Source organism: Electrona antarctica (assembly GCF_951216825.1).
Source record: "Electrona antarctica genome assembly, chromosome: 22".
NCBI classification, from domain to species: domain Eukaryota; kingdom Metazoa; phylum Chordata; class Actinopteri; order Myctophiformes; family Myctophidae; genus Electrona; species Electrona antarctica.
In genome coordinates, this window is record NC_136805.1 from 4,856,606 (window position 1) to 4,880,533 (window position 23,928).

Sequence of the window (23,928 nt, forward strand, 5' to 3'; positions counted from 1 at the left end):
AAAACCAAAAACAACTCAAGGTTCACATTCACAACACCAACAAGCACTCTATAAGTATCTTAGCCTGGCTAATAAGCCAGAGTCAGACTCAAATCACACTCAGGCATTTTTTTTGCCAACGGCTGATTCGGTCTGGCTTATTAGCCTTATCTACGATAACTACAACTCTAAAGTACTAAATTATCGTTCAGCATTACATTATCTGGCTAGACTTTTTTGGTGTGTGTGTGGAATATGGATCCAGACCACATAGACCCCGCCCACTGTCTGAGTGGACATGCCTCAGTCTGATAATAATCAGGCTAATTAATTCACACCTGGTCCTAAAGTTCACGACTTATTTGCGGAAGTTTGTTTTTCTTTTCTTTTCTTTTTGTGTGGAATGATAATAGTGCGGGGCGGACGTGCGCCTGCAATTTGCTCATAAAGTAGCTTACAGTACACTCTACCTCCTCCTGCTGCAACCTGCAAATGCAGAGTCTGTAAAGTTTGGTAAGTAAAGTAGCCTAGGCTAAACTGTATGTGTAGTAGGATGGCTTATCACTTTGAGAAGTCTGGGCAATCTGACAATATTAAAAAAAAAAAATCTGAAATAATGTAAACTAACGTGATGTGAACATCCAAGGTTATTATCAGATCTATAAATATATCCTTTCATTTCGTTGAATGTCAAATTATGACTGGCTATCCACAGGTTCATTTTTGTTATTCTTTTAAGAGGCTTGCCACTGCAACATCTGGCTTTTGAAATTGCACCATATGACAACCAAGTCTATGGACCTTTTAATGTTTGTTTAGACGCTAAACAAACATTACAACGTTTGTTAGAGCACTTTAAACACAGTGGCAGAATTGCACAGGCCTACAGCTTCATTGGCTCACTAATATCATAGTGCCTGTGAGATATATATATATATATATATATATATATATATATATATATATATATATATATATATATGTGTGTGTGTGTGTGTGATATATTAGTGTATGTGTATGTGTATATATGTATATGTAAACATTTATTTCATGGTAGTCAGGTCTTCTCCATTAATTAAGACAATAATTTGGTTTAATCTTGGACTTTGAGTGGCCTCTAGCTCCTTTCGGAACCCTACGTTAAAGTTTCTGACAAGTGGCCTCCAGCAAGCTGTCTGGTGCCAACACATGGGCATAACATTTAACTTGTTAGTCTTAATTTAATGTATGTATTTTTGGCCTACACGCAAAAGCCTGAGTTGACATTAACATGACCCTACATGTGTGTTAAAGTGAAATGGCTCTGTAATGGGAGAAGTTGTATCATCATATGTAGAACATTAAGAAGCCAACTTGAAACAGATTTTATTTAGTGACACCATTGAGCCCACTGTAATATTGATAGCTTGCACCTTATGATTCCCTTGTATCTTTTAATTCAGGTGTATCTGAGTGCAAACTGCAGACCTAGATACATTGTAAGGGACCAAGTTCAGCCGGCAGCATATTATAATTGATGTTTGGTTGTTATTCATTTCAATTCCAAATGTATGATCTTTTTTTTTGTGTGCATGTCTTCTCCCCCCACCCCCCCCCAACACACACACACACACACACACACACACACACACACACACACACACACACCTTTTCAAATGCAGAATAAAAACAAAACGATTGGGAAAAATGGTTGGACGTGCAAGATCGTTGGCAAGGGGACGCTCACTACGGGCGGCAGAGCCAGCGTCTCCTGGACCTGGACTGGTAATGTTATTGCAGATATTATAACTTGGTTTAAAAGTAAATGACTTGTAGAAGCAATGTAGGCCTACTTTACAACCAGAGATGTTGCAAGACATTTATCAGTATTCACTATTTTATTTATTTTTTGGGGGGCACTTACAAGGACTCTACTATGGCATTTGTTCTCAAATTGGGTTCCAGGTTAAATAACCACTTCACCACTTTTCAAAAAAATATATTTGGATTTTTATCATCGTGAGAACGCTTGCTTCCATTATCACATTGCAACTTTTCAGGAATAGAAAGCCTGCCTTTTCTATTGGATTGGATTCCCCATCGATGATGTCACTGGTGGACAGGTTTCTGAACTACCCACAGCCCTCCCATGAGACGGAGTAGGAAAAAAAATGGTGGAATTTTATAACATTAGTGAGAATCGATTGTATGAACGTAGGTTGAAAAATGGTGAAGTGGTCCTTAAGGATGTTTAGTACTTCCTTCCACTTCTTGACACTTAGGAAGCACCTAACTTGAGGAACTAATTTTTTTGTATTTCTTTTTTTAAGTCTTTGTCTCAACTAAATGGAACGGCAGCAGCTAATCTTCCACCTGCTGGGGCTGAGCTGCTTGGCAGAGGAAGGAGAATATCTGCCCCAGGCCAATATCCTGGGCCAATATCTGCCCCAGGCCAATATCCTGGGCCAATATCTGCCCCAGGCCAATATCCTGGGCCAATATCTGCCCCAGGAGCTGTATCTGCAGAAGGTGCAAAACTGAAACTTTTAGGATTCAAATAAAAAAAAATGGCAGATCTACAAGCTCAAAATGTTGTAAATGCTATTTTTTTTTTACTTTTGTGACACTGTTGAAGTAGGGGTTTAATTCATGGGGGGGGAAAGGTTAAATTATTCGAGATACAAGGTATCTGCCCAGCAGCAATGATATCCTACTCTATGCATGCATTGCAATATTGCATGTGGTGTTTCTGCTGCTTGTCAGGTTTTGTGATTTCTTAAATTTCATCAGGCAAGTTTGCATGGACAAGTTGAGTTGTAGTAGTGATTCATAATATTACATAATAGCAATGCTTGGTTAGTTTAATCTCAACATGTTGGAGAGTGGAGACACAGGATCCTGCAGTTTGCAATATACGTCATGATTTAAAGGTAGGGTTGTGATATTTCTTTGTTTAAAACAAAGTTGTTGTTTTTTTCTTTAGAGTGTCTCTCAGCTCTTCAATTTTTGATTGATTGAAATATTTATTAACAGAATTACAGTACATTTCGAGCACAAACTCAATACAAAGGCTGTTAACTGTGTGGACGACCCAATTAAGCATTACACTTGTTTACAACAGGGTCCACCATGTTCAATTCATCAAAACATTTAGAGACGTACAAATAGACACTTCTATATAGACAAAGAACAGAACAGGAATTCATCATAATGGAGGTAAAAAGGGAAAAGAAACTTACAGTGAGGGGGGGAAAAGGGGGGGGGGGACGGTGGGGGAAATAAGTGTTCAATAAGCTTCAATTAGATGGTGTTCCATTTCTTTGTCATTAATAAAGAGTTAGAGAGAAATGGAGACTCCTGTTACTGAAGAAACACTCTATGGCAATGATTGCTATCGGAATATATATATAGCCATTTATTTAACACTTATTTTAACCAACAAAATACCGTAACAGAATTGTTGTTCTGTCAGCTTTACTGACCCCCATATCTTACCAGCAGTAGATTGTGATGATATCGTGTCCTAGGTCAAATCTGTAAAGTTTCACTGCTACATGCATATCCTTAACCCATTTAGGCCTGAAAAAAAGTTCGCTCTGAAAGAATATATATTCAAAGATTTGTGCCGCATTTCTAACGATTTTTAAAAAATAGCAGACCTACAAGCTCGTAGCGCGCCACTCGGTGGCGCGCTATGAGCTTGTAGATCTGCTATTTTTCAGTGGCTAAAGTATAACATAATGAAGGCATTGTGGTTTGTTTTTCGTCCCTGTCGAGACAGTACTGCAGATCTCGGGCGGCTTCCAGAGCATGAAGATTGGAGACAGAGGACGCCGGCGTGATTATTACGACATAGGAATAAACACCAGACAGGCGATGGCGCATGTCAGAGATTCAAAGTCTGGTCTGTATATTATTATGACGTGGCATAATGTTTACAATAACACATTTATACTCTAATAAACAAGCTGGTGGCTTATATGACATGCAAGGGTTCATGTGGTTAAAGGATGACTTGAATGTTCTATATTCCATTTTGAGGACATTTGAAAATCTCAGACAAAACTTCTCCTTGTTTGTTGTGCCTTGAGAGCTTCACTGCATTACTAGTCACAATTGACCATTTGCAAACCATCTCGTCATCAGAGTTTGGAAGCGCTCGTTTTCAGAAAAGCAACATCCTGCTGCCTCCGTCCTGCATTATGTGCAAATTCAAAATGGGTGGTAGGCAGGGCTGTTGAGTGATATCTAACGAGCACTTCCAAACTGCAACACTTAGAAAACTAATCATCACCTGCAAGGAAAGGGTACGGTAGCTCATAACATGTCTACCGTGGATTTTCTTTTATGAAACAAACACTTTGCAGATAGAGGATAATTCAAGCTTTTCGTTCAGCTGCAATGTTGGTGAGTTTGACGTTGTTTGGTACAATCAGATAGGACTTTTCTGTTTGGATGTATGGGCTGTCAATCTTGTTTAAAAAAAAATCTGCCTAATGATGATGTCACTGGAAGATGGTTTCTATACTGCCCACAGCTGTCCTATGAGACACAGACCGAGTAGAAAAAAATCGTGCCATTTTTTTCCCCATGATTATTAGTGAGGACCTATTATATGAAGATAGGTTGAAAAGTGGTCCTTTAACTTTATGGCAAGATGGCTGCGGTCTGCATATGGTCAATACAGTCCACACCTGCTAACAGAGCACACAAGACAAAATGTGCTTCCATTCATTTTATTAAATATTTTCATTTGTATATTCACCACCACTTGCTGTCCCAGGTTCCACTGGCCCCAACATCGTGCTGAAAGCCAACTACTTGCGGCTCCTGTCCCGTCCCCAGTGGGCGCTCTATCAGTACCATGTGGACTACAAGCCGCAGATGGAGGCGAGGCGCCTGCGCAGCGCCCTCCTCTTTCAACACAGTGAGGCGCTGGGCAAGGCACGCTCCTTCGACGGGTCCCTCCTCTTCCTGCCCCGGAAACTTCACAACAAGGTACTTTTATTAAAAGAAACAAAAACAACTAGAAAAAGTGCCCTTCTGGGCACAGGTCTCCACCAGGAGGATAGGACTGTGTGAGATGTTTGGCAACATGTTTAGGAGTAATATAAACATGTTTGCCTTTGATGGCAATTGGATGATTTGAGGCATTTTGTTCCAAAAATGTGTTTTGCAAAAATCAACCTGTTGGTGGCGCTATAACAGGCCAATGTGAAAAGGGTGGGACATATTCCTCAGCCTAGTAAGAAAATGTGTGAAAGATTTCACGTAAATTGCATGCTGCGTTCATGATTTGAGGCTTTTGTTCAAAACGGGGCAATCTTGCAAACTGTGAAAGCCAATTATAGCCAATTAGGATGGAATATGAAATATCGGACAGATCCGACTTGAGCACATGACCATAGAGATACTGTGTAACGATTTGTGAGATTTTTGGACAGAATCTGGAGGAGTAATATAAAAAAATGTGTTTTACAAAAGTCGGCCTCCTGGTGGCGCTATAAAAGGCAGATGGGGAAAATGCAGGTCAAAGGTTTGTCCTTGGCCTCTAGGGAGTGTGCATGCAACGTTTCACGCAGATCGGTGCAGTTTTAGGTAAAAAAAATGTGAAAAGCTGCCTCATGGTGGCGCTATAACAGGCCGTTCTGGAAAATGCGGGGCAGAGGTTCATCGTTGGCATCCAGGGAGTGTGTGTGTGCAAAGTTTGGCATCGACCGGGTTAACGGTGCCGGAGATTAGCTGTACACAGACGGACGGAAGGAAGGACGGACACACGGACGGACGGACACACGGACGGACGGAGTGCAAAACATACTCTCTCCCCATGCCTTCGGCCTGGTGGAGACAACAACTTGTAGTTTGTTATTATGGACCCCCATAGTGGTTTTCAACCCTTTTCATACAAGGCCCATTATTTTTAGCCAAGGACCACCATTTGATGAGATTTAGCCTCTCAGACCCAAAACTTAGAATAATTGGTTGTCTGATAAGATTTTGTCCACAGTTTCATGCAGTGTTGATGTTGGTACCAAGGGATAACAGGCAAACTTTGATCAAAATAACAATTATTTTTCATTCTCAAATTGTGTAGCCTTCTTGTAAAAATGAGAGCGTGGACCATTGCTCTCATCAAAATGAAACCAAATGGACCCGCAATTAATTTTACGTTCTCCAGAGTTAAAGATCTATAAGGGTCCATTTGGTTACCAACATCATACTGGGGACCACCTGGAACCCCCTCCTCAAGCACCACTGGTTGAGAACCACTGCCATAGATCCATATCCCTGTGATGTCTTCACTGGTGTTTAGGAGACGGTGCTGTACAGTGAAACGCGGCACGGAGAGAAGGTCCAAATAACGGTTACGCTGACGAATGAGCTGCCCCCCACCTCACCAGCATGCCTGCAGTTTTACAACATCATCTTTAAAAGGTCTGTCCTACAGTACACTTCAAAAGTTCAAAATGCTGGTCGATGTCAACTGTTATTTATATTTCCAATATGATGATGAGAGAATAAAGTTGGGCAGAACATATGCTCTGTTTGATACAGTTTGGAGTATTGGTTTGACTGGCGTTTCCAAAGTGAAGTCAATAATTTACTGTTCTTAACTTCTTTATGCCACATAATGACTTAAAAGTTAAAACAGAACATCACCTCACATTTAACAAAGACTCAAGACCACATGCCTAAAGTTTAGAGGAGCATGCTTGTGTCTAGAATCTCCAGTCTGTCTGGGAAAAACACTGGACGGGGAAGTGGATGAGCAGCACTTCATACATCACTCGATATGCTTTAAAGAGTTGGTTCAGATTGTTGGACTTAAAGTTGTAGGAAATCCTTGCCATAAATATAGTAGTTGGCTGCAAAGGTATTATGTGATTGCCTGCAGTCCTGTGGTGGAACTTCTGGTTTTGGTGAATATGAAATAGTTCTGGTCATTTGGTGGGGGGCACTGGGATCCTCACATTAAAAATAAATTAATCCACAAAACTAGCGTAATTTGTATTGGTGACCCATTTCTAGCATAAAGCAACTGTCCAGTATCACTGACAGCAGCAGCACAAAAACATAGTTCCATGCGACGAGGGGTCTAAGTTGAATGAAGGTTCAATACAAATAACACTAGTTTTGTGCCCCCCACCAAATGACCGGAACTACTTAATATTCACCAAGACCAGAGAACTCGGGCAATCAATTCATGCCTTTGCCTTAACCCTTCACCCTGAACGGTTCCAGTCCTGTAACTGTGTATTATGTGAAGTGTTTATGTCTTTGAAACCAATATTGACAACTTTATTTTAATTTCCAATTCTTCAATTTGTTAGGATCCTGAGAATGTTGAACATGCAGCAGATTGGACGGCACTATTACAACCCCAACGATCCACTCCACATCCCACAGCACAGGTACGGTACGGCAGGCATCTCGCTCACCTGACCTGGTTTTACAAGTCATGAATGTAATCCTGCTCTATAATAAGAACCCCCTGGGATTATTATTATTGTTTTACTTTAAAGATCTTTATGGACTCGAAATGAAAGTGTTTTAATTAAGGCTTTGACTTTGCGTTTATACAGAATTACTGAGGAATAGTTCTGGTAGGTGGTGTCTTGCATGGTTTCCGCCGCCATCGGTGTATGAATGCGTGTGACTGGGTGAATGTAATGTACAATCTATGTAAAGTGCTTTGGATAAAAGCGCTATATAAATGCACCATTTATAGTCATTATTCAAAATCAACCTGCATTGTGATACAAGGTTATTCCCGGCCCTAGTTGATGGACTTTCTTTCTCTCCAAAGACTGACGATCTGGCCAGGCTACCAGTCCACAATCCTGCAGTACGAGGCGGGCATCATGATGTGTGCTGACGTGAGCCATAAGGTGCTGAGGAGTGAGACTGTGCTCGACCTGATGACCAACATGAGGCAGAAGTGTCCAGTGCAGTACTTCAGAGAAGCCTGCACCAAGGAGTTGCTCGGCCTCATCGTCCTAACCAAGTAATAACTGTAGTAGCTTGAAATCTGTTCTGCGCTACTTGGCAGACAGTGTAACTGCCGGTGACACTTGTTTCTGCAATCATTTCTTTAGTTTCAATTTTGTTATATTCTTTATTTTGTTACTACTTGTTTATTTTGATACTTGTCACCTGATTTGAAACTTCCTGTTAGAGTGCACATAGCTGAAGCCTGTTGGCTTCACTCAGGCACATGAGAGTGAGAGGTGGAAGCACAGCATGGGTTTGAACTAGGCAACTGTGGCAAGTGCCTGCCTGTTGCTTGCTGTGCTATGTTTGAACCCCAGAGTTCCAGTAGCTTTCTGCACCGACCTAGCATCCCTGGTTAGCGGAGTGAGTTTTCACTGTAGCAGACCTTTGTTTTTGTGAAAGAATACGATGTGGATGGTCTCAACGGGTGTTCTAATGGAGCTTTATCTAAGCTCCAACAAAATAAGACGAACAATAAATAAAGAATATAACAAACTTGAAACTAAAGAAATTATTGCAGAAAAAGTGTCACCGGCAGTTACAGACAGAGTGCTATGACTTGAGGTGCAGAAAGATTTGACATTACATTGGGAGTAGGGCTGGGCGATAGGACTTTAACCCTGCAAGCCCCGGATATATTTCTAATTGCAAAAAAGACATTTCAACCTTACTACTACTTTGTACTACTAGTACTTTGCAGAGGAAAATTTGTTAAAAAGGAAAATGAGTTCATGACTCACATTGTTGTGTATTAGCCCGTCTGACACCTTGATGGAGTTGAGACTAAAGAGTAACTGCAGTTACTGCACGTATGCAGCCAATATAGTCTACTGGAAGCCCCCATAAGTCCCATGTTAGACGTCCATGTTAAATCGTCCGATCACCGAGTGGTGGCCGGTGACCTCTAATTAACGATGCACAGTATAAGGTGTGCATTTCTCCAGAAACCACCAACTTTTCTTTTTTTTTGCCTTCCTCAGATATAACAACAAAACATATAAGATTGATGATATCGCCTGGGATCATTGTCCAACCAACACCTTCACCAGGGCAGATACTGAGGTCTCCTTCAAGGACTACTACAAGACTGTAGGTTTTCCTGCTGGGAACAACATGTTTTGCTGTAGTTGTATAGGGAATGTGGACGCATGACTGTAATGCTGTAGAGATTGTGGACACAATAGGGGGAGTGGAAATACTTAAATAATTGACATGTGCTACAGAAAGCTGTTCAGAGTGGAAAAAACGGTCTGCACGTTGGTGAAATAAGCTCTACTGTTTTGTTGTGCGTCAACGTCTTCGATCAGATTAAGTGATATTAATCTGGATCCTATCCTGACTGCGTTCTCTATCCTGATTTGGATAAAATTGGTATCCCAGTTTCGATTTCTGAAAATGCATTTTCTGTTTAATAAAAAGCTGGAGAGACATGGAGACTGTTGGTGAACAAACACTCTAGTCTATAGCAATAGTACTATCACAATATAGAGCTTTTTAACACTTAATCAAAGAACCACTTACACTACCTTTTGATGATGCATTTTCACCAATCTTTTTAAAAGAAAACGGTTCATGCCCAAAACTAGGGATGCCAGTTTAAAAGTGACCACAGGTCTACACGTTCCTAATCATTATATATCTTTCTTAAAGCAATATGGCCTGGAGATCCTCTGTGTTGACCAGGCACTGCTGGTCAGTAATGTAAAGAAGAGGGGTCCTCCAGGGTCGGCTCCCCCTGGGCCAGCCATGCTGATCCCAGAACTCTGCTACCTCACAGGTACCAGGCCATTCACACTCTGCTCTGCTCTCCTTTACACTCTGGGTCGGCTCCCCCTGGGCCCGCCATGCTGATCCCAGAACTCTGCTACCTCACAGGTACCAGGCCATTCACACTCTGCTCTGCTACCTCACAGGTACCAGCCCATTCACACTCTGCTCTGCTCTCCTTTACACTCCGTTTGCCATTTTGTGTGGTTCCTAAACCTTTGCATGTCAAGAAGGACCCACTAATTCATTTGGCTGCGGCTCGCCACCTGAAAATATTTCATGCTAGACTTTGTCTTGTTTCAAGAATATTCCAAATTGTTCATATTTTCTTTCCATTTTGACATGATATTTTGAAAATGGCGGTTGTAAACTGATTTTCATGCTATATTAAGCCCAAACCAATTTTGCCAGGAAGGGAACACCCTCAAGGACCCCTGTGGGTCCCTGAACCCCACTCTGAGAACCACTGTACCTTTTTTTTTTTTTTTTTTTTTTTTTTTTTTTTTTTAATATAAATGTATATTGCTGTAAGACAGGCTCCTGTGTTTCTGAAATTCATGTGCTAAAAACATTACCCCAGAAATGTACACCATAGCAGGTTAGAAAATATGTTTTGAAAGCATGCTTATTTGTATTGTCTTGAGTTTTACTTTTAATCCTATCCCCTACTCCCATTTACTAGTATCCAGTAGTTATAAATACTATAGTTTTGTTGTTTTTTGTATGCTATTACCCACAGGTCTGACAGACAAGATGCGTGCCGACTTCAGTATCATGAAAGACTTGTCCAGTAAGACCAGACTGAGCCCTGAGCAGAGAGAGTGTCGCCTCAACCAATTTGTCAACCAAATTAATGAGTACGTCACTTTTAAGATGTATGGCAGAAGTAGGCAGACTTGTTGGTGTGCAATCTTGGAACAAGAGTGCATGCAGCTCAAAGGAAGATGGTGCCATTTTATTAGGATATTAAGTCTATTCCAAATCAATTATTTTTGTAAGTTTTCATCAGGGCCAATGTCCTTACGCAGTTCATCTAGATTCTAGAACCAAAGATTTGACAGAACTGAACCCTGCGGGCACAGGATGAGGGCACAGCACACATACAAAACATTCTTTTTAGCAGGGATGTGCACACACAGACATGAAAGGGGGCTTCAGCCGCTGCCCTTTTACTCGTCTGTAAAACAACTGCCCTTTCCAGACCACAAATGCAGCATTTACTATGGTGAAAGAAATGCAAATGCCACTCCTTTCCATGCCATGGAATGGCAGCATTCAGGAGAATTCCTTTTTTTCTGAAGTCTCCTGAACTTTAACGCAGCATTTTGTGTTGAACATATTTGTTTAGAAATCCAGGTCGTTACACCGCATCTCTACTAGCTAAAAATGTGCGCCCCAAAAATAGCAAATAGCTGATCTACAAGCTCACAACACGTTGCGCTGCGACGTGTTGAGAGCTTGTAGATCAGCTATTTTCATATAAAAGTGCCCTCTTACGGGATGTCGGCCCCCTGCCTCTCTAACACTCTGCACGTCCCTTCTTTTTAGGAACCCTGAGGTCCAGGCAGAGCTGAACACCTGGGGACTCAGCTTCGATAAGGAGCTGCTGACCATGAAGGGCAGAGTTCTTCAAGCCGAGAGGCTTTTCCAGGGTTCCCGTTCGGTAAGAAAGGAAAACATCCCGTCTTTGTACCGACATTCAACTTCAACATTCAACAGCACTAGTTCACCCATTTTTTTATTATATTTACTATGCTCGATAATCTTGAGTGTTGAGCAAAATGGAACTCGGAATGGTGTGATTGTTGATGCAGACAGTGGTGCAAAGTAACTACATGCAAGTACAGTATAAGTACTTGAGGTAGTTTCACTTTACTGGTGTATTCAATACTTTTGCTTATATTCCACTACATCTCGGATACAAATAGTATACTTGTACTCTATTATTTGAAAACTGTAGTTACTTTGTAGATTTGGATTATTACAAAACATAAGTAAACCACTTCAGACCTATATATAAATGTATGTGTGGTGTCAAAAATGATCGATTCAGCAATGCATTGCGATTCGCCCGTGCAGCAATGTCACATAATCGCTAATATATTCACACACGCGTGCGTGCGCACACATGCTATTTGAAAATAGCCAATTTCACATGTGTTGTGAGCTTGTAGATCAACTATTTTCAAAATGATTGGCATCAACATATACCAAAAGTACTCGAGGAATTTTGATAACCTTACTGGACTTATTTGTAACGGTGTTTCAACATTGCAGTATTGATACTTTTACTTAAGTAAAAATAAAAGTGTATGCAGTTTGTATGCAGTTGGGTCAAACTGCTTTTTGTTGTGTTCAACGGCAGTATGACTACAACCCCATGGCAGCCGACTGGTCCCGGGAGATGAAGGGCATTCCCCTCATCAAAGCTCCCCCACTGCAGAAGTGGATCGTGTTCTACACCAGCCGCACCTCCAAGGAAGCCCAGTCCCTTGTAGAGACCATCGGCATGGTCTCCGGCCCGTTGGGCATCCGGATTGACAGACCTACCCTGTGAGTTACTGATGCTGACGCAACAAGCCCTCACTGCACAGTATTTCACACCACAAAAGCATAATGTATCACACTATGACACCTTGTGGTGTGAAGACGCCATTGCAGTCATAAGATTTCTAGCCATGAGGGAAGAGTGTCCCAATTGGGGTGAAACAAAATGCTGAGCTCAGAGCTTTGACTCAAACGTAGATGTCAGAGTGGCTGGTATAGAGCGGCCGGATGGGAACTGACGTTCCCAGTTCGATCCCGGGCTCTCCCATAGTTGGTGTCCGATGTGTCCTTGAGCAAGACTCTGAACCCCTAATCGCTCCCGATATGCAGGTTGGTGCCTTGCATGGTTTCCTCTGCTGTCAATGTGTGAATGTAAAGCGCTTTGGATATAAATGCACCATTACCATTTACTCGGCCTGGTTAAAAACAAAGCTTTTTATTTTTACTTATTTTCGTGTTTCCTTTTTATAAAGGGTGGCTTATGAGGACCGGCAGGAGTGTCTCCTCAGAGCCCTGCAGCAAAATGTTATGCAGGACACCCAGATGGTAAGTAGTAAGAGAAATCTATGAAAATCTGGGAACTAAATCGTTACCAAGAAATTTCTTCACCAATGTGTTTCTAAAGGTGTCTAATAACATGTACTAAAAGTTTGAAATTCAACTCCCGTGTTGAGTTATTAGCATAATATGTGACCATACCCATAACATCCTATATAAGGCAAAAAAAAAATCATCATTCTTTAAGTAGCATGTGACATATGAAACTAGGGTGTTTGCATGATTCTGAATCCATTCCAAGCATTAGTTTTGCACAAAAAACACTCCTTGGGAGGAAAACGGCCACACAAACGTGATGAGGTCAGCACATTTGGTCAACTGGATATGGCCTAATTTAGCCCAAGGAGTGTTTTTTTGTGCAAAACTAATGCTTGGAATGGATTCAGAATCATGAAATCACCCTAGTTCCATATGTCACATGCTACTTAAAGAATGATGAAATTTGGACTTTTTTGCCTTATATAGGATGTTATGGGTATGGTCACATATTATGCTAATAACTCAATTTTCCCACTGGAGTTGAATTTCAAACTTTTAGTACATGTTATTAGACACCTTTAGAAACACATTGGTGAAGAAATTTCTTGGTAACGATTTAGTTCCCAGATTGGTCAAATACCTGATAAAATGCCCTTACTAAAGTGATAACATGGACTGGAATTATTTTGCCCGCCACTATAGTATTACCATGACTATTACCACTTTACCAGAGGACCTCGGGCTCGGTTTCCTGGAAGTTAGTAGGTGAGAACGTTTTGCATTCCACTAAACAAAGGCAGATTATTACTGATCAAAATCACTGCCGTAATGAATAATTATTAAAATTATAAGATGTTCCCGGCTGACACTGCTTGGTGACCTGTGTTGTGGCTGATAATAATTCCCAATGAATTACTCATGCCGGCAGGCTAAACCTGGGAGCTAAAAACAATCTGTAATGACGCGCCACAAACAATGATAAAATGATTCATGTCCAAACGAGCTCATAAGTTTAAAATGTTTATATAGTTCAGTGCACCAAATATTACAATTCAATTTCAATAATAAATACGTATGCAATAAATGTGCAAAGAATCAAACAGTGAGCAAACCAATTATGAATGAACCAAATGTATCAATAAAGTGCGAGTGCGGTCAACAAAAATGATCGCTCCCAGCTCACCCTGCCTCCAAGTTCAAGCGTCCTTAGAGTGAGCTGGTAGACACCTTTATTTGTGACCTGTCTGGTGGCCACCCACAGAGGCGCTCCCACCAATAATGGAGCGTCAATGTGGTGCTCACACCCATCACCAACTAAGTGGAATAACCATAGGCTAAGCACTCTTTGGCTCCTACAACCTGTGTACCTGTAATATTAACATGGAACTGTTATTTTGTCCATTCTCATAGGTGGTGGTGGTCCTCCCCAGCGTTAAGAAGGACAAATACGACAGTGTAAAGAAGTACCTCTGTGTGGACTTCCCTACCCCCAGTCAGTGTGTGTTGTCCCGCACCCTCGGTCGGCAGCAAGCCCTTGTGACCATAGCCACCAAGATTGCGTTGCAGATGGTCTGCAAGATGGGAGGGGAGCTGTGGACGGTCGACATACCGGTTAGTCCCCCATCACACAATCCAAAATGCTGATTCAATGGGAGTTGGCCGGCATTGAATTGGGGAACTATATTGTATGCCTTGTTTCCATAGGCCTATCTCACAGCCCCCTTTCCACACCCACTTCCGGTAGATAGAGGTGTCATTTAACATTAGGCATTTACACTTTTTTTCTCTGTAGAGTACATTTCCTAATGTTAAAATGTCAAAGACCGATAATAATAGGAAGAAACCACAATGGTATAACAACTCAAATAAGTAGAATAAATCTTACCTTTACAAAACGGTAGTTTGTGGCTTGTGAAAATACCTCTTTTAACATGGACCGCAAAAAACACCACTATGTCCAAAAGGGGGTGGGGAAATGCTGTGAGATAGGCCTATTGGCGTCCTTTGTACTTGCCCGCTCCTATTTGCTCCGCCCACCCTCCTTTACCCCTTTTGTCAAGGCCCGCCTGTGGTTCTGCCCCTCTTCGCACCCATTGGTTGCCGTTTCGTGGTTGGACAAAAATCCTCTCTCTCCATCCACTACCATTGGAGTAACATTTTCAGTTGCTTCATATTGATATTCTGTTCACTCAATTTATAATTTATTTTAAACTTGGTGTCAGTAAAAAGGAACATCACAGGTGCAGCATGGTGACTGGTCATATCATGTTTGTTTTTAGTTTTTTCCAATGTTTTAGTAAATTCAATATAAACAAGGTGGAAAGAGCCTGCTGGTTAGTCAGTAAGGGACCAATCAGAAGGCTGACAAAGGGTGAAAGGAAGTTTCAAGCAGTAAACAAATGCAGCTTCAACGTTTTAAACGTAATCACTGTTTTTGCAGCTCAAACAGCTGATGGTTGTGGGAATTGACTGTTACCACGACACCATTGCTGGAAAGAGGTCCATTGGTGCTCTGGTGGCCAGCCTGAACCAGGGCATGACCAGGTTAGTATCATAGCATGTATGTGTAGTCTGAACACCTCTGCTGCAACTGGTAGTTGATGTTGGCCCCTCGGTCACTGCCTCTGTGAGCGCAGGGTAAGAGTGGCCCCTCGGTCACTGCCTCTGTGAGCGCAGGGTAAGAGTGGCCCCTTGGTCACTGCCTCTGTGAGCGCAGGGTAAGAGTGGCCCCTCGGTCACTGCCTCTGTGAGCGCAGGGTAAGAGTGACTGTCAGTATGATGTTGACCCCTCGGTCACTGCCTCTGTGAGCGCAGGGTAAGAGTGACTGTCAGTATGACGTTGACCCCTCGGTCACTGCCTCTGTGAGCGCAGGGTAAGAGTGACTGTCAGTATGACGTTGACCCCTCGGTCACTGCCTCTGTGAGCGCAGGGTAAGAGTGACTGTCAGTATGACGTTGACCCCTCGGTCACTGCCTCTGTGAGCGCAGGGTAAGAGTGACTGTCAGTATGACGTTGACCCCTCGGTCACTGCCTCTGTGAGCGCAGGGTAAGAGTGGCCCCTCGGTCACTGCCTCTGTGAGCGCAGGGTAAGGGTGACTGTCAGTATGTTGTTGGCCCCTCGGTCACTGCCTCTCTGAGCGCAGGGTAAGGGTGACTGTCAGTATGTTGACCCCTCGGTCACTGCCTCTGTGAGCGCAGGGTAAGGGTGACTGTCAGTATGACGTTGACCCCTCGGTCACTGCCTCTCTGAGCGCAGGGTAAGGGTGACTGTCAGTATGTTGACCCCTCGGTCACTGCCTCTGTGAGCGCAGGGTAAGGGTGACTGTCAGTATGTTGACGAGTCGCCGTCACCAAAGCTAGCTGGTGTTGTTACAGGTGTTGCTAATGTAGTTTGGAGAAAGCAGAGTGCTGAAGAGCAATGGCACCTTCTCTGGAAGCAATACACTTTTAATTTATGTGCAAGATGTTTCTGATAACTATTTAGGGCCATGCAGTTCAATATTGATCTAGTTACAGTACGTTTATTAATGGCCATTTTACTAATTCCTGCTGTCAAAGTATGTGGCCGGTAGAGTGGCCGGATGGGAACTGCAATTTGTGTTTGCTCCTATGTAGGGATGTCCCGATACACTTTTTTCGCATCCAATCCCGATACCTACATTTCTGTGTTAGGCGATACCAGTGTCGTGATCTCATGTTGTGTTTATAGCTATATCTCATGTTGTGTTTATATCAGACTCCTCACTCAAATGTGCACTTGCAGTTTGGGCAACTCCAAAGCGAACTCCACATGTCCCAACATTTTATTTACCTGCCATAGTGTCAACCCCTTACCCCTGTGTCGGATCTGTGGTTAGACTGGCATATTCACCGATACCGATATGACAAATCAGGGCCGATCCGATACTGTATCGGGACATCTCTACTCCTATGTATTAATGTTAACTAACAAAACAACTGCTTTATGATGATCTTTTCCTAAAATGTTCAATTGTCTGTGCTTAATAGGTGGTATTCCAAGTGTGTTCTGCAGGACCGAGGACAGGAACTCATGGATGGATTGAAAATGGCCTTTGTTGGTATGCTCAGTTCATTTAAATGTTCTGCGTTCAGGAAGTCTGACTGTGCCTTGTTCGATTCAGCCTAGCAGTCTGACTCCGTGCCTCGGTTCGATTCGGCCTAGCAATTTCCTGAATGGAATGTGTTTTTTCAGGTGCACTAAAGGACTACATGAAGTTCAACCAGCAGCTGCCTGCCCGCATCGTAGTGTACAGAGATGGAGTGGGAGATGGCATGCTGGCCAGTGTGGTTGATTTTGAGGTTCCCCAGATGATTGAATCGATCAAATCCATGGGGACCGACTACATGTAAGAACCAAACGTCTCCAAGGAGTTATACATTTTCCAGACCAAAGTGGTTTGTAGAAGAGTATCCCTGGCTTTGCTTCTAGTTTAGTTTATTTGCACATTTTTTTAAAACTTGTAATAAAAACAAATGTAAAGAACAATACTTTTATATGGAAATGAACAAATCAAAACCGGAAATGCAAAAAAAAAACAGAAGGGCTTGTGGTGTTGCCTTCCTAAAAATCATTAAAGCAGCAGTACATCTACAGTATAATGGCAATAACTAATATAGAAATGTCTAATTATTGTGTTAATACAATATTTATACTGATACTGATAACAGTAAAGCAGAAAATGCTATAACTAATACATTCAGACATGGAAATATAGATGTATCAATATGTGAGGAATATTCTAACAATTGTGTTTCAGTAATTATGAATAAAGGCAAATATTATCCATAACGAATAGAAATTGTGTGTGTGTGGTGTGTGTGTGTGTCCTTATCCCTAAACTTATTAGCCATTTTTTACTATTTTGAAAAACATTTTGAAATGGTTCAAATAGCCAATCTACAAGTTCACAATGTGTCCATGTAGATCGGCCATTTGAACCTTTTTCAAAATGGTAAAAAATAGCTAAGTTGAGGGATAAGGGCCCAGAATGTGTGCGCGTGTTCTCACACATCATCATCACGTAATTATCCAAGTACGTGAGGTGTCCAGTGTACTGCAAAACGACAAAGCTCATACAAAATTCTGTTCTAGGCCCAAGTTTACCGTGATCGTGGTAAAGAAGCGCATCTGCTCCAGGTTCTTTACCTACATGAATGGCAAGCTGGCCAACCCTCCCCCTGGAACGGTTGTTGACACCGAGGTGACCAGGCCCGAGTGGTAAGTTACCCTCCCCCTGGAACTGTTGTTGACACCGAGGTGACCAGGCCCGAGTGGTAAGTTACCCTCCCCCTGGAACTGTTGTTGACACCGAGGTGACCAGGCCCGAGTGGTAAGTTACCCTCCCCCTGGAACTGTAGTTGACACCGAGGTGACCAGGCCCGAGTGGTAAGTTCTGACACCACTATCACTACATGGCATCTGTTGATTTGGACAGAACATTTAGATGTAGTCAGTCCTTTAAGATGAAAACAGATGACTAAAATGTGACTCAGTCTAGTTTTAGTCTACTAAATATCATAAGATTTTAGTCGACTAACTCAAAAGATGATTTAGTCGACTGACTTGTATTTTGGCGGGCCTTGATGCCGTCGTAATGACTGATTTTACACTTGCACAAATGGCAGATCTACAAGCTCTCAACGCGTCTCACTGAGACTCATTGTGAGCTTGTAGATCTGCCAACTGCCATCTTCAGCATGCAACCAAGTGTAAAATAACTTGTACTGGATCTCTTGTCCACTAGTACCTTACTCCCTAACATTTTAGTCATTGATGATATGTTTGACTCCAGGTACGACTACTACATAGTGAGCCAGTCTGTTCGCCTGGGCAGCGTCTCCCCAACCCACTACAACGTGGTGTACGACACCAGCGGCCTGAAGCCTGACCACGTCCAGCGACTCACCTACAAACTCTGCCACATGTACTACAACTGGCAGGTAAGATGCTCTGTGTCTCACCTACGACATGTACTACAACTGGCAGGTAAGATGCTCTGTGTCTCACCTACGACATGTACTACAACTGGCAGGTAAGCTGCTCTGTGTCTCACCTACGACATGTACTACAACTGGCAGGTAAGCTGCTCTGTGTCTCACCTACGACATGTACTACAACTGGCAGGTAAGATGCTCTGTCTGTCTCACCTACGACATGTACTACAACTGTAGGGCTGACCTTCGATCACGCTTTTGATGATCGACGCTTCGAAACGAATAGCGATCGATCGTCGACGCTTCGTCATCCGACGGGGGGGGGGGGGGGGGGGGTTGCGCGGCGAGCAGTGACGCACAATGAATTAACGCCAGGGCTCCACCGGACGCGGTGCGTCTCCGTCGCGTAGGTCAAAAAACGCACCGGTGCAATTTTAATGCACGCGTTAATGTCACGCAACGCGGGCAGTGGAGCCACCCTTCATTGATTAAAAAGGGAACATTCCCTGACGGTGACGGAGACGCGACGCTGACACGCCCGGTGGAGCCCCGGTGTAAAATAAATAAAACAACGAGAGAGAAACGCATGCTTGGATTGGTCTCAATTATTTTATTATTTAACAATAAGCAACAATTGTTGCTTTGACCCAATAAACATCCGACCGTAACAAGTCAACATTAAATAAAACTGCCTGACACAGGCATTACCTCTCAAATAAAAAATATATATAATCCAAAGCAGCACAGGACGAACAGCATTTTGCATTTAGAGGCTTCGTGGAAACAGCACACGCAAGTGTAAAGGAAAGGCATTTTCCTGATCTTGCCGTAAAATTAAGTGAAATAAAACGTCATTTAATCGAGGCTTTATGACAGCAGCGAGGTGCTGCCAAATGCCAGTCAGTTGCGCAAATATAGGTCAAATCAATTAGCCGAGCGGAGCAGCTTCTCACTGACCAGCTCTTCTTAAAGTTTACTTAGCCTACTTTAATAATATGACATAGTGTTGGATCTCCATCCTCCAGACAAACAAACCTTGGATTATAATTGGATTATGCCTATAATTCTTCTTTTTTCAAACCAGCACGAGCCACAACAAGGTAAGAAACTATATAATGATTCACTGTTTGCACAGCACCCAGGCAGGTATTCTTAATCGCGTCGCATTCCCATCAAAGTAGCACACTAACTTTGTGATCAACCTTCTTCATTTGCTTATTGTATTTGTAAAAAGCAACACTGTATTAAGACATGGCAGTATAATATTGGTAGAGAGAGAGAGAGGAGCCGTTCCATTTCAACTAATACAAAAATGCCGTCTGCGACTCCGTGAGGCCCTGTGCGGCCGCAACTAACAAACAAACTTCGGGAGAGAACGCACTTTTCATGGCCACGGACAATAAAACTAACGAGAGCACTCCTCAGCACAGAGCAGCAGTCTAACTGTGGAGGGAGGGAAATGACAAAACCAAATGACAGCTGTTTCGGTTTGTGACATGACGTGCTGCGAGCTCGCAGATCTACGCTTCATGCAACAAATGCACCGTACGTTCGTTCTATTAAAGGGTAGATCGCTACCGTTTAGGGGCTGGGAGCAGCCCCCAAACGGGAGCGGATCTACCGTTTATAGAACGAACGTACCGATATGCTGTGAGCTTAGCCTGTTGCTAACGTGACCCCCCTCCTCTCTCTCTCTCTCTGCCTCTCTCTCTCTCTCTGCATCTCTCTCTCTCTGCATCTCTCTCTCGCTGCCTCTCTCTCTCTCTCTGCCCCTCTCTCTCTCTCTCTGCATCTCTCTCTCTCTGCCTCTCTCTCTCTCTCTGCCTCTCTCTCTCTCTCTGCATCTCTCTCTCTGCATCTCTCTCTCTCTCTGCCTCTCTCTCTCTCTCTGCCTCTCTCTCTCTCTCTGCCTCTCTCTCTCTCTCTCCCTCCCGTTGAAGTTGCAATAGTTGGATCACTGCAGTGCATTTAGCTCCCCTCTTGTATTTTAAAATGTAACCAAACTTTTCCACCCGTTCCACCCACGGCGCAAATTTATGTTAGTCGCAAACTACAGCAAGCCGCCTTTGTTTTAAATTGTCCCCCATTCGCACGTCGGCAAAGCCGTTCACACCTATGGCTGGAGATGCGCGTTTTCAATACCGGCGGCCCCGTCTCACCGTGCTGCGCGCATCACGTGATTAAATAAAATGTGGTATCGGATTGGTGCGGGGCGTACTTGAGTGAGGGGGGAGGGGGGAGAGGGGAGGAGGCGTTGCGAGGTCTGCGAGGCGCCAGCATGCAGTATGGCTCGCGGACCAAATGGGGCCGGCTCGCGGACCAAAAGCGGCCGCTTTTTTTTTTAATGACTATTCGATTTTTTATTTCAAGATCGATTCCCGTGCATATCGATCGATCGTCGATTAATCGATTTTTTTGGGTCAGCCCTATACAACTGGCAGGTAAGATGCTCTGTGTCTCACCTACGACATGTACTACAACTGGCAGGTAAGCTGCTCTGTCTGTCTCACCTACGACATGTACTACAACTGGCAGGTAAGCTACTCTGTCTGTCTCACCTACGACATGTATTACAACTGGCAGGTAAGCTACTCTGTCTGTCTCACCTACGACATGTATTACAACTGGCAGGTAAGCTGCTCTGTCTGTCATCTATAAGCCGGTGCTTCTCTCACCTAATCTTCTAGAAATGACTTTTAAAATGCTCTGTTGAAAGTTCTGTTGATCATTTTGGCTAAAAACAATATTTTCTTAAGTAAAACAATTTTATAACCAGAGCTGTATTAAAGGGCCACTTCACCTCTTGCAACCAGATCTTATTTTAATGATGTTTGGGAGAAACACTTTCCTGGGGTTTTATGTGTGTAATACATGTTTTTAGTATATCAAAGTGTCATGGACACTGGTCTCCCTTCCTTCCTGGACTAAATGTTGTCTCAGTAAGCCCTCTCCACAAGGTGGGGTGAGTGCAGCAAAGCATAATGCTTAAAGTTACAATGAGCCTAGCCTCGGAAACACAGAAGTATTTATTTCCAGGGAGGAAAAAAAAGGTCTGCGTCCTCTTCAATTTGGCATAGAGTAGCGCAAACGTCGATCACTCTCTGCTGAATTCTGATCGTCTCCACCTTTGTTAAATTGACGCAGGCACGTACACACACACTACTCTCTCTATCTGTTACTCTAATTAATTAGTCTAATGTTGCGCAGCTGTCTAGATTCTCCTGGTGGATCCTGCCTATGCCATAGAAAGCATACGTGGACCCCAGGTTACAATGAGTCTAATGGTCCTAACTTTAACCTTTTAACTCTGTGGTGGCTGGGACAAAACTGGTCCGATGCCCCCCAGGTCAGAATTCTGTCAAACCGGGGGTGCTGCGGAAGCTTTTTGCTTAAGGGGGTCCTGCCGGCTGACTCATTTCAGCAGCCCCCTGAGGCCCTGATAGTATTTTTTTTTCACCGTTACTTGAAATGGTCTGGGCCAGGCGTTTGGTGCCCTGGCCTAAAGCTTGTACCTGTAATATAATTGCGGCATTTTCCTAATGTTTATGTATACACCCTGGTAAGTACAGTAGTAGTTATATAGAATATTGGATATCTGGGAAAGATTGTTCAGTCCTGACAAATATGACCTAGTCAAGTTGTCTGTGGGGAATGAAAAGATGTGATGATCTTACTAACATTGTAATCTTTCCCTGCATTGTGCTTGTTTTCAGGGGATCATCAGAGTCCCGGCTCCCTGCCAATACGCGCACAAGCTGGCTTTCCTGGTGGGTCAGAGCATCCACAGGCAGCCCAGCTTCCACCTGGATGACTACCTCTTCTACCTGTAGAACCATGCACTCGCACTGACTTTGTGGTAGGGCTGGGCACTATGAATTGTTTTGGTGGGAAAGAGGCTCAATTTGCAACTATGTGGGGTGTAAAGTAATAGTAATATATAATATAATGTAACGATTTAAAATATTTTCATTTCAATTTTGAAGCCCTAAGTGGGTGAATTTGTTTGGTGAAGCACGAGAGTTATATACTTTATAGACATTACGTTTCTATGTTTTGTGTTACGGCACCCCATTTTATTTATTTCCCCATTTTATTTATTTCCCCAATTATTGAGGATGTGTGTATCCTACCTTATAATTTTAACATAATTTAAGATGGTTGATTTATTTTGAGACTTACATGCAGTGTATTCATGTTCACATTTTAGGTGAGATATTGCTTAATATTGATGCCTTTGAAGTTTATAATCACTAGTAGATTGTTAACACATTTGAGAGCTTCATGCAGTGTAGAGGTGTCTTAATTGTCATTCTATTAAGCCTGGCATTTACGTACTCCACGGGAATTACAGGAATTATGCAAAAGCCAGTGACAACGCCGGCAGAAACAGGCGGCCTGGTGAACATGCTGACACCAATAGTCTGCTATTTCAGTGGTTCTCAAACCTTTTCCAAGTCGACCCCTGGGAGGGGGGGGGGGGGGGTGACTTTGAGACCCACTTTTATATTATAAAATCTAGAGCAAAGCATTAAAGAACACAAACCGAATAAGACAAAACTAATTCTATTCCCTGTTACTGGATAGAACCCCTCACTGCAATGCACATCATGCTTGTGTCGCATATAATGATTTCCATGTGACCTGCCATGTGACCTGCCAATGCATGAAACCCATCTTGTGTAGCTTGAGCCGTTACTTAAAGGGGAATTTCTCCCTAAACCTTTTTTTTTTTACAAAAGTAAATTGATAATTATGTATATTGACCAAAAATAAAAATAAAATAAAGATATAGGGGAGCTGAAGCAGCAGAAGGAGCTGGAGCTGCTCCTGAAGGGGTCTAACACCAGCTCACGTAGACCAGGAAGAGTGCAGTGTCAACAATGCATGGAGTGTTGCTGTCACATCTAGAACAGATGTAAACAAAAAACAATTGCGCGATTGAATAGGAGTTATAGCGTTAGACCCCTCCAGCAGCAGCTCCAGCTCCTTCTGCTGCTTCAGCTCCCCTATATATATATTTTTTGTCAATGTACATAATTATCAACATTTGTAAAAGAAAAAGGTTTAGGGAGACATTCCCCTTTAACGTGGAGTATGTTTCAGGCATTGGTACTGTACATGCTGTCCAAGCATGTTGCATGGGTATACACACATACTGTACAGTAGGGCCT

The 23,928-nt window shown here is 42.8% G+C and overlaps 1 protein-coding gene across 3 annotated transcripts; it reads left to right on the forward strand.

Moving 5' to 3' along the window:
- Window positions 1-331: 331 nt before the first annotated feature.
- On the forward strand, window positions 332-22,828 carry LOC306914768 (piwi-like protein 1). Of its 3 annotated transcripts, none has more exons than XM_079491960.1 (22): window positions 332-492; window positions 1,422-1,457; window positions 1,641-1,743; window positions 2,289-2,487; window positions 3,740-3,862; window positions 4,742-4,956; window positions 6,272-6,393; window positions 7,290-7,370; window positions 7,766-7,963; window positions 8,931-9,039; window positions 9,601-9,727; window positions 10,457-10,574; window positions 11,266-11,380; window positions 12,083-12,270; window positions 12,738-12,810; window positions 14,212-14,412; window positions 15,242-15,345; window positions 16,811-16,881; window positions 17,016-17,169; window positions 17,916-18,041; window positions 18,616-18,763; window positions 22,471-22,828. In XM_079491960.1, exons 3-22 carry the CDS (start codon window positions 1,666-1,668, stop codon window positions 22,585-22,587), a joined length of 2,667 nt encoding a protein of 888 aa, XP_079348086.1. In that variant the 5' UTR covers window positions 332-492; window positions 1,422-1,457; window positions 1,641-1,665; the 3' UTR covers window positions 22,588-22,828. The 3 variants fall into 3 exon arrangements, with proteins under 3 accessions (XP_079348086.1, XP_079348087.1, XP_079348085.1); XM_079491961.1 differs by lacking the exon at window positions 1,422-1,457 and having other exon boundaries at window positions 2,289-2,379; window positions 2,410-2,487; XM_079491959.1 differs by lacking the exon at window positions 1,422-1,457.
- Window positions 22,829-23,928: the final 1,100 nt, after the last annotated feature.

Bases quoted from the DNA above. Each gene is read 5' to 3' on its own strand.
- LOC306914768 (XM_079491960.1), top strand. From the start codon at position 1,666: ATGGTTGGACGTGCAAGATCGTTGGCAAGGGGACGCTCACTACGGGCG. The intron at 2,488-3,739 runs GTGCAAAACTGA...CTGTCGAGACAG, and splicing joins AGGAGCTGTATCTGCAGAAG to TACTGCAGATCTCGGGCGGC. The intron at 4,957-6,271 runs GTACTTTTATTA...ACTGGTGTTTAG, and splicing joins CCCGGAAACTTCACAACAAG to GAGACGGTGCTGTACAGTGA.